Source organism: Saccostrea cucullata, unplaced genomic scaffold (genome assembly GCF_032062105.1).
Source record: "Saccostrea cucullata isolate Sc308-1 unplaced genomic scaffold, CSIRO_AGI_Scuc_v1 ctg6003, whole genome shotgun sequence".
NCBI classification, from domain to species: domain Eukaryota; kingdom Metazoa; phylum Mollusca; class Bivalvia; order Ostreida; family Ostreidae; genus Saccostrea; species Saccostrea cuccullata.
The window spans coordinates 1-11,333 of record NW_026938814.1 but is presented as its reverse complement, the minus strand read 5'-3'; the positions used below and the strand labels follow the sequence as shown (position 1 = coordinate 11,333).

The following is an 11,333-nucleotide window of genomic DNA, read 5'->3' as shown; positions in this document are numbered from 1 at the left end:
GTTCCGATTGCCAAAGTATTTTTAGCTCTGTTATCTTTTATCATTTCGTCTCAAACAACACAATGATATAACCGAGAATTCTCTTGTGACATAAGTATGTCATCTGTCAGAATTTTGTAATACTTCTTCAAGTACTGTAAGATATTCTGGGGATTTTTTTTTACATTCAGCATATTCTAACAACTCGAGAAATATCTCTGTACACAACAAATGACGTCATCTGATTGGGGAAATCCCCAGCTGTCTCTATATATGCCGTATGACATCTGTTCTCGAAAAACATTGGCTTTTTCTGTTATCCAGGCACAGCATTGATCTTTTCTGGTAAGGTAACTTCGAAATAAGAAAAATGATGTTTTCAATTCTTGTACTGCTTTTTGTGTCAATATTCAAAATCAGGGCTGATTCCTTGTTACCCAGTACTAACGATAAGAACTCTACAGCTATAATCAACGAGAGACGCGACATCTAGGAAATAGACGTTCTGCGACAGCTCATCAACCAGGAGACTCTCATCCGGGTATCTGTGGTCAATGACGTCAGGGCAGCTGTGGATGACGTTACCTCTTTGAAGAGAAACATGGCGTCAACAGAAACCACGGTCTCCTCCTTACAGCGGGCACTAAATGGATTGAAAGTTCAGGTCGATTCTCTTACACAGGATAAGAATTCAGCAGAGAAAACTGAAACATTACAAAGACACGTCTATAATCTTACTAGTCAGAACCAGATTTTAAAGCAAAGGATAGAACAGTTGGAATCACACTTTGAAATAAACAAGACAAAATCTTTACAACAGACTATAGAAGTATTACAAACACAGGTTGATTCTTTGAGCAGGGAAAATAGGAGAAAAAACAAAAAGATAGCAATAAATTTTAAGAACAAAATTGAAGAAGCCGAGCAGAAGTTCAATAGAAACATCGCAGAAATTTACGAGCTTCTAAACGACAGAACATTGGAAACCGTTAAGAAAGGTATTCCATCTCTCTCTCTCTCTCTCTCTCTCTCTCTCTCTCTCTCTCTCTCTCTCTCTCTCTCTCTCTCAGTGTATATTTTTTTATATAATTATTATATGTCACCCTTTGTTTAGATTCCAAAATAAAAACTTTGTACACGGACATACACAGTCTGGTGTATACAGTATAAACCATTTCTGTAACGAGACCCTATCTGTCGTTCTTTTTTCAGATTCAAAAATAAACAGGGATTGTCAGGATCAATTTCTACAAGGTCATAAACAATCTGGTGTATACAATATAAACCCCTTCGGTAACGAGACCCAGGTAGATGTATACTGTGATATGGAGAAAGAAGGTGGCGGGTGGACAGTAAGATTTCTCTCTATCTTTCTTTTATGTTTTTGAAATTATCAAAAAAAATTAATTTAAAAAAAGATTTGAAAAACGTAAGTCTTCAAGACATTTTCCTGTTGATAACTTAGGCTATTCAGAAGCGGGTGAGCGGATTCGTAAGTTTTAACAGAACGTGGGCGGAGTACAAGGATGGATTTGGTAACCCTAGTGACTCCTACTGGATTGGTAAATATCTATTTACATTTGTTTATATCAATATATCAAGCAATGTTTATTAATGTTTTGCATTTGTCTATGTTTTACGTAAAATGATTTGTTTTTACAAATACTAGTATTTTTTTTTCTTTAATACTTTGTAAATACTTATTAATTGAATAACGATTTCAGTTATACTTTCGAAACCTTATACACCCGTACAATTAACTATTGAAGGAAATGACGTCATTCACCAGCTTACTAAGGGAAGAAACTCCTCCCTCTACGTCTCCATTACATCATACAATGGTACAGCTTTATATGAACTTTATCAACAGTTCTCTGTGTCTCATGAAAGGAACAACTACAGACTTTTTCTTGGAGGATCAGCTACCGGGACGTTAGGTAAGTGATAAGTAAAGTGTGTGATTATCCCTGGATCCGCCACTGATCAAAACAAAGAAAGTGAAAAAGATAGTAACAGTGTGCGAGAAAGAAAGGAAAAATAAGGAGAGGGAGGAAAATAAAATAGAGATCTACTTAATCTATAAAAAGGATATGTCACTTTTAATCTTTCTTGTCTTCTACTAGCAAAATGTATGCATCCTTAATCTCTTATTAATGAATAGACCCCACGTTTTTAACGATGATTTTTTTTTTTCTAAATAAGATAAAAATAATTTCGGGGTACTGTGAGATCGCTAATTTTCGTAGGGGTTTAATTTTCCCTGTTTTCGAGGTATGCAGAGACCCACAAAATGTAAAATTTTATTTGCTTTACTCCTAACAACAATGAAGTCCCACAAACTATTTTTTTTCATGAAACCTCGAAAATTGGAACCTTCGAAAATACGTGATTGTACAGTATGTTATTCTTAAATACTGCCTATTCCTTCACCCTGTAGCTACAAACGATGTGTTTGTGAAACACCATGCGCCCGGCGGCAACAAAGTAAAAAAAATATTTTTAGCACATAGGTCACAGTCAAGGTCACGAGGTCATTGATCTTGGTGTCATTTGAAAGAAATTGATTAGTGACGTACGTATACCAAATATGGATTCTCTATCTCTCATGGTTCAAAAGTTATGTCGAAAGTTCAAAAACGCTATTTTCAGCAAATAATACACAGTCAAGGTCATTGACGTTGGGGTCATCTGGAAGGGCTCATTGAGTGGAGAATACATGCCAAATATTAAGGTAAGGTTTGCGTCTCCCTCCAACTCATATATTTTTTAAAATGCACACATGTTATATATCAATTTATTCAGGGAGATTAGCTTCATCACTTAATATGATTTTCAAAGATATTGCCCGTCTCATTTTTTGAGTAAAAGATGCCAAATTTCACTTATTTCATTTTTCACCTCGAATATTATTTTCATTGAAAAACTTGATTTATTTTATAAATTATCAAACTTTTATCATCAAAATGACCGGAATTAGTATAATTCATGCTTTTATTATTTAAACTTTTAATTTTCCTTTATCAAAAATGTGAAAATTTGGGTAAAAAAGAAGATTTTTCAATTTTCCTTGATAAAGTGAAACCGTTGCCATGGCAACAAAAATATAAAAACCAATGTTTTACATATCTACCGATTCCATCAAAATCCATGAAGTTATTAATTTGATCATTTTCATTAATTTGAACTAAAAAAATATGTATGTCCCCAATATTGTTTCCATGGAAACAGGGGCTATATTATGGGTTCGGAACATAAAAAATCAGGCTTTTTCTACACTTTTAAAGACAACATTGATATCACCTTGTCATGGTGAATGTTAAAGACTAAATGTTATTTTTGATATTGTTTTTAGGCATAAATTGGCCAAAAATATTCAAAATAAAACTCCTCCTGTGCTACATGATGGTCTAAAGATTTATTCCATGGAAGAACTCTAGTATTTATGCGATCTTTACATCTGAATATTCTGATGAAATTGTCCATGAATTATACTGCAACACCTTTAGAAGTACATGTATATAAACATACTTCAGAACATGTTGCAACTAAACCAATTAAAAGCCTATGAATTTGACCTCATGTTGATTAGTTATTCCAACATGTAGTAACTTCTAGACATCTTTGTAGCAAAATATCTTTATTCAGTTATTGTTGGTGACTGTCATAGTACATGTATGCCATTTTTTGAGTGAAATGTTGTAAGCATTGCATTCACGAAGCTGCTGTTTTTATAATTAAATTATTTCTTTATTTCGAAGAGTAGAAATGCATATTTAAAGTAATGTTTGTTTGCCCTCTCTTGACTCAGGGTAAAATTATTGGGTCAGTAGGTGAGAAAATCTTCAGCAACATTTTTTAAGGGGGATAAGAGGAATAAAAAGAAAAAAATATTGCCCTGCATTGAAAAAAAAGTTTTCAGTCTGGTCATTTTAGTCAGTCGGTCTGGTGAGGCCGACAACCAAACATTTTTTAAAGATGGCCTATTTCTACACTTCATGGACATTAGCTCAATCATTGGATTAGATAGCCTTAGAATCTAAATTGAAATATCAGACAGAACAAAATAAAGATGAATTCTAAGTGACATCAACTCATACTTTATTAATGAGTTTACAGTGTACTTCTGATTTCAGAGAAAAGGCAAATTCTGCAAAATGACATAACACTGTCATTATGAAAAATATTTGTCAAGAACAGGGAAAAAGAAACAATGCTACAGTGATAAATATATTTCCTTGATATCCATGAAATAATTTAAATATAACAAAATTTTCTGCTTTTTAAAATCAAAATACAGAAAAAAAATGAAAAGATTATAAATGTAAACAATTTTAAAATAAACTACCGGTACATGTATTTGTGAAAAAAATTTAATTTTATTAGATTACTAAATTGGTCTTATCATTCATACTAAATTAACAACCTTACAATTCCCAAGTGTCATGTTTTAAACTATTACAGTAGATATAATAAAACATGTTCACTGCAGCTTTATATACAAAACTTGTCAGTTTTCAGAAATACTTATTTGAGCATATTAGGTCCTGGTAAGGTCCTGGTAAGAACAAAATTTAATGAATAAAAACATCAATCTTAATTGTTCATGTATTAATTTCCTTGCAATTTTACAAACCATTTTAAGAAACTTGTTACATGTAAGTATCTATAGACAAATATGCATTGGGTATAACAAGTCAGAAGTTCTTCTCCAAATCTCCATTGATTTTGCCATATCTGGTTCAACATCTTAGCTTGATCCATCCAACTTTGATTGATGGCACAAATCTTTTCAGGAAACACTGGAGTACTTTTATTTGGTTCTTATCTATTCCAATTAATGACCCATGATCTGAAATCACATGTGTTCATTTTTACAATATCATTTAACTTAAAGAATTACATTTTTTGAATAGCATAAGGAATTGTACTGAGTTTCATTCACTCAATGAAATGAATAAATTTCCAATATAATGAATGAAGAATCAATATGAAATTATTGTAAAATTTACAAATTGAATTAGTGAAATCACTGGCGGATTTAGAGGGGGGGCCCAGGGGGCCCGGCCCCCCCTTTCGTGCCCCCAAAATACACTATATTTAATAAATCAATGTTTTTGGTGTGGCTGTGGGCCCACTACCCTGACCTCAAACTGGTCGGGCCCCCCTTTTGAAAATTTCTGGATCCGCCACTGGAAATGCTAATGCTTGATCAAGAAAATTAATGTTCTTGTCATGCACAATCTGTATCTATTTTTTATTAATTAGAAAATGAGATATTAATTGAAATCAAACCTCATTTATAAAGGTAACTCGAACAATTGTATACCTGTTCTGAGGCCTAAACAGCAAGGATTTTATTTTTCATAATTTCTTGAATGAATGCATTTTTTAATTTTTTGGCAATGTTGGGATAATTTAGTCACATCCTGACATCCTTGTACCGTTTATTCATCGTTTTTAGTCATTAGATCATTCATAACTTTCAGTAAATTGAATATTTAAATAATTACCTGATGAAAATACTATCAACAATCAAACTGTCAACATCATTATTAGACATGGTCAAATCAGCGTGACTTTTCTTCCCGGTTCGGACTGCATATAGCATGATACTTTACTGGATACTCTCAGGTCTTTTCTTTTTTCTTTCCCATTCTCACTTAAAATTTTTTAGTGTAGTGGTGAAGCGAGAAACACACATCAGCACAATGCGTCAATGACTTTCTTCTAATTGCCGTGCAACTTGCCACGTTTCGTATCGAAAATAAACAAGTCCTCCTTTATTGGTTCATCCACATGCATCACGCTAATCTCAAAGGCTTCTAAGATTCCTATGCTTTGATTTATTATAAGACTTTCTCCTGAAAAGGTCCTTCGTTTTTAGCCCTAACATTAGTGTCAACAAACATCAAGTATAACAGAGGAAATTCGTTACGGAGATGCTTAGCATCGCTGGTTTAAATTTGCCTGTTTCAAACGCTTTGGTGATTCGCAAGAGTTATCTCCCTGTTAACGCAAACCTTATCTTAAGTCTCTATCTTTTTTCGTTATGGTGAAGATTCAAATTTGCTGACAAAAAAGCTATATTTAGCGTATGGGTCACAATCAAGGTCACCAGGTCATTGACTATGGTGTCATTTAAAAAGTTATTCAATGGTGTATGTATACCAAGTATGAAGTTTTTATCTTTTATGGTTCAAAAGTTATGACGAAGGTTAAAGTTTGCATTAAAAAATAGTTTAGCATATGAGTCACAGTCAAGGTCACAAAGTCATTGTCCTTCATGTCGTTTGAAAGAAATTAGTTAATAAAGTATGCATACCAGATATGAAGTCTCAACTATTCATGGTTCAAAAGTTATGGTGATGGTTAAAGTTTGCAGACAAACTGACAGACAGGACAAAAACAATATACGCGTCGGATCTTTCGATCAGGGCGCATAAAAATTATATAAATACATTGTAGTAATATGTTCTGAGAATATCGATTATTGCATTGCAAAAAGAAAAATAGTGTAACATATATAATGCTACGACTCTTTTATTTGTGAAATTCATTCGTCGTTTTTAATGATTCCTATATTGCTAATTGCAAAAAGGCTAACGGATTGTGCTGTTTCTGACGTGCTAACGCCTAGCTTGTCGAGTGGTTTAAATTCGGGTACAAGTCAAAACGGCACCTGGTGAAAACGGCACTTAGGAAATATGCAAAACGGCACTTGAGAGTAGTCAAAACGGCACTTCAGAAAAGTCAAAACGGCACTTTTTAATTTTGAGAATTTGATATTGTTTATACAGAAAATGGATCTTTATATTACATTTATAGAAATAAATGTGTATATTATTATTGATAAAAATGTTTTAAAAATATTTTAGGGGGAAAATACTTTTGTACAGTGGTTAGATTTTTTAAAATATGTTTCTTCTTTAAATTATATGTCTAATATTTTCTACAACAGAGATTAAATCCAAATAATATTATCACGATCCTTTGAAATTTAAAAATTTATAGTATTACAAATATGTATACTACTCTGTTTTGGGGGTTGCCATGCAGTCACAGTTGATTAATTAGAAGCCAGTTAGAGTATGTTTCCTTAGAATACACTTGTAGGAATAAGAAACAAAAGACTTTTTCACACCTCCCCCTCAATAATCTGTTGATCGTCAATTTGCAATCATATACAGTTACTATTGTGTATTTCTTGACAATATGTCAAAGGGATTGGAACTTAGATTTTCCTCTCTAAACTGTACATAAAATCTGAATAGCCATACAACATTTACTATAAGTTTTTTTTTACAATATGAAACCTGTACATAGAAAAACAAAAACATTTGTTTGTTGGTTATTTTTTTATAACTGAAGAATATTAATTTATTTCTATTTAATTATATTGATTAAATATTAAAATGAAACAATGTTGATATTAATTGTTACCATGGTTACAAATAATAATTTATTTAGATGATAAAATGATGCTGTTATTGTTTATAATCTTGTTTTTAAAAATAATGTTATATTTAAAAACTATGCTGTTATTTCAGTAATTTAAAAAAGGAGACTAAAAGATGAAGATACTGATATTTCAAGGAATAAAACATGTAAAATGAAAAAAAAAATCATTTCAAATTTGGTATTTAAATGTATGAATCTGTGGAGAAAAGTATGTATATGCATAGGTTCACACATAATTTAATTTTATATATAGGATCACATAGATTTCATAAAAACTTAATTCAGTGTGTACATGAATTGTTTTCTTGGGGAAAAAATGGACCCTCCCAGAAAACAAAGATTATATATGTTTACATGTATATATACTCACACAAATATTTATCAATCTATATATCAAATTATCATTGCATATAATTATACTTTTTTCTATAAGTGCCATTTTGACCAAGTGCCGTTTTCACTAAGTGCCGTTTTGACCAAGTGCCGTTTTGCATAATCCAAGTGCCGTTTTCACTAGGTGCCGTTTTCACCAGGTACCGTTTTCACCATAATTCTTAAATTCTACGTCACATTGTCACCACATCAAAGCAAGTAGCCGAGATCGCGTCTCTCCCACGCTAAAGTCGGTCAGCTGTTTGTTGGGTAAAAAAAGTGGACTAGACAGTCCCGAAGTCGTTTTCTTGAATATTACCAGCATATTAAATGTCTTTAAAACTTGAATTAATCAATGAAAGCATTTTATGATTTTTTTTTCAGTCCATTACGAATATTTAAATTGGTCGATTATTACATTCTATCGCAAACTTTAACTTCTTTATATTTGCGCACATGTATAAAAATCAATTATTGCATAAGTCATTGACCATTGCATTCATTGATTAAGCGTATCAATCCAAGCCATTCTGATATTGTTGCAAATTAGTACAAAATATACTGCTGAAAAATAGAGCCCCTCTCCAGACATATATTCAAGAGAAATGGCGCAAAGGGAAAGCCGGGGGAGACGTTCAAATTTTATCGATTGAAGTTCAATTTAGTTATGTTTTAATCAATTTTGTATGTTCAGTATAATTGACACCGAACGGCAGAATGTAAAGCGTAAATCTATCTACACATGCACTTCCTGCAAATATTGGAAATAAATTGGCCGTTCTCGAAAAAAAAAATCTATCCTCCACCAGCGAGAAAAATAATATGTCCTTGCCTGGTACTTCGAACCCTTCTCCCCACCCGATTTTTTTTTCTTTTTGTTTTTATTCATATAATTATCATTTTTCTATTCATTGTTAAATTATTCATTTTATATTTATTTGTTTTACTCTATGATCTCTCTTTTCTCTCTCTCTCTCTCTCTCTCTCTCTCTCTGGATTCATTATAAATATGTAACAATTGATAATCTACTCCTCATACATTTTTTTTCAATGTTTACATCAATGTCATATACTTGTAATTGTACCTTGACCTATTGAGAGAATTCAATTCAATTCTTTATTCGCTCAAAACCATATCACTGGTACAAGACATAGGCGTCGGAACCCCCCCCCCACTTTTTTTCCAAAAATATACTTAGTATAGAAATTGAACATATCCGTAAGTTTAGCCCCCCACTTTCCACAGATACGTGTTAGTATAGGTTAAAATTGGGAAATAGACATTTACTTTTTTTTTTTTGCTTGTCAAGTTTTTTGTTTTTGAGGTACAAAAAAAAATTTCTTACACTTACCCCCCCCCCCCCCCACTTTCAATTTGCTTCCGACGCCAATGCAAGAGGTACATATATACATATACACAAACAAAAATTGCGGTCAAGGGTTAAGAAATAGACAAATATATAAAGAAAAGAGTGAGAAAAACATGTAGTCAGCTATCTGTAAAACACACGGAGGATTCAAGAAGGACAGACAGTTTTAAAAAATTTTCTTTATAAACTTTGATAATGATTTTTGTATTGTTGCATTATTACTACTCAAAAGTCCATTGAATTTAAAAGTGTTAGGATTATTACAATATCTGTTTGGGAGAAATATTTCTCTGTCTTTCGAAAAGTAATTGCATTCCATAACTTAATGATATTCATAACCAACAGTTTTAAAATCACATATAGTACATATCATAGAAGGATCATAGGCATATAAGTATGCTGTTCAATCCAGTCCAATAAATAAAATATATTTTGAACTAACCCTACCGAAATAGAGTTTAACTTTTTTTCTTTGGCTTGTCAAACTTTTTTCGGATGAAAAAAAAGAAGTTATCCATACCTGACTTACATGATGATATGAAAGAAATAATCTGACACAGAAAATTCACCAGCCCCTCTCCTGGGGGTCCCTTTACCAACTCAGTGTATGTACAAACACTATCCCAAGGCAGCTTCTGTAACAAGGAACAATCGTCTCTTCTACATCCCCATTTTTTCCCTTTCGCTAGTGTTAATACAATATAAATTGTGATATATACATGTACACAAATGGCAAATGCTATAAAAATAAAATTATCACCTTCAATTTCTCATGGACTCTAAAAAATACATTAATGCTCTTTTTCAACTGTTGAATAAGATTTGTGCTGCCTGTCCCCCTTTTTAAACCGTTTAACGTCGGCGATGTACATGTATATTGCAGCTGACCGACTTTAGCGTGGGAGCGAAGCAATCTCGGCTACTTCTTTTGATGTGGCGAGAATGGGACGTAGTATTTAAACCTCTCGACAAGCAAAGCGTTAGAACGTCAGAAACAGTGCAATCTGTTAGCCTTTTTGCAATTAGCTCTAAGCCAATTTGTTCTGTACACATCTTGTTCTTCACCATAAAGCCATTGTATTATTTACTTCTACTTAGTGTAGTGAGGCCTAATAAGCGTATCATAATTCTCCAGGTGACAGGATGTCAGACACTAAGAGTTCCTACTTGAGTGAAATCGAGTTAAACAAATAGATTTGACAACGAGTATTAACACAGTAACTCGATTACTTTAACGATAATCTACATAACATGTGATATAATGCTATATCAAAGTTTAAATAACTTGTTTGTCTATAGTGTGTATAGTTCATTTGAATCATTTCAGAGTTCATGTTACTAGTTTGACATTTATACGGTATATGATATATTATTTATATCAAAACGAAGTTCATGTATCTGATTGAATACCTTGTGTTGAGTAATATGTATGTATTATTTTAATAATTCTAAAGAATTTAATGTAACGCCTTGAACTGAGTCAGTTTTTTTTATCCTCCAGGGGACAGCATGTTAGACACGGGGAGTCCCTACTTTGATCTGTCTGGGATGTCCTTCTCCACCCTGGACAGGGATAACGACGTGTCTGGAGGGAGCTGCGCTGTGGATTTCGGAGGAGGGGGAGGGTGGTGGTATAACAGGTGTAAAGAAGCCTACCTTAACGGCCCCTGGTCCTCGGGAGACTGGACGAAGCCGTGGTATCCTGTTGTACGGAGAGGGGCAGACGTCAGAGAGACGAAGATGATGATCAGACGTCACTAGGTCAACATCCGGGCTCTTTAACTTGCTTTGTTTAATAATCTGAAATCCGAAGCTTTAAAAAGTCGTATGTATAGGTTTGTAGTTGATCCGTTTTTGACATTGTTTTTTTTTCTTTACAGATAGAGCATTAAAAGTAGGAAAATTTGATGATGTTTTTGAGAACCGTCCGCGTTTGTTCTGCTCCTATTTTGTATTGTTTTGTGGAGTTGATTTTGAATACTGTTCCGTTATATCCATATCCTTCATGAATAATGAAAAACACTATAATTAAAAATCAGAAATAAATAATTTTCATAAAATAGACACTTTTATTTCATTTTATAGTATTCTTTTATTCATAGCAATGTTCTATAAATTCCGAATTTATATAATGTTCTTAACAAAATATGCGTC

The 11,333-nt window shown here is 32.8% G+C and overlaps 1 protein-coding gene across 3 annotated transcripts; it reads left to right on the top strand.

The window, feature by feature from the left end:
* Positions 1 to 285: 285 nt before the first annotated feature.
* Positions 286 to 11,140, top strand: LOC134251459 (microfibril-associated glycoprotein 4-like). 3 transcript variants are annotated; one of them, XM_062733887.1, is made up of 6 exons: positions 286 to 324; positions 444 to 977; positions 1,192 to 1,331; positions 1,445 to 1,541; positions 1,749 to 1,916; positions 10,681 to 11,051. In XM_062733887.1, the coding sequence occupies exons 2-6, from the start codon at positions 581 to 583 to the stop codon at positions 10,938 to 10,940; spliced, it is 1,062 nt and encodes a 353-aa protein (XP_062589871.1). In that variant the 5' UTR covers positions 286 to 324; positions 444 to 580; the 3' UTR covers positions 10,941 to 11,051. The 3 variants fall into 3 exon arrangements, with proteins under 3 accessions (XP_062589871.1, XP_062589870.1, XP_062589869.1); XM_062733886.1 differs by having other exon boundaries at positions 421 to 977; XM_062733885.1 differs by lacking the exon at positions 286 to 324 and adding an exon at positions 11,060 to 11,140 and having other exon boundaries at positions 332 to 977; positions 10,681 to 10,940.
* Positions 11,141 to 11,333: the final 193 nt, after the last annotated feature.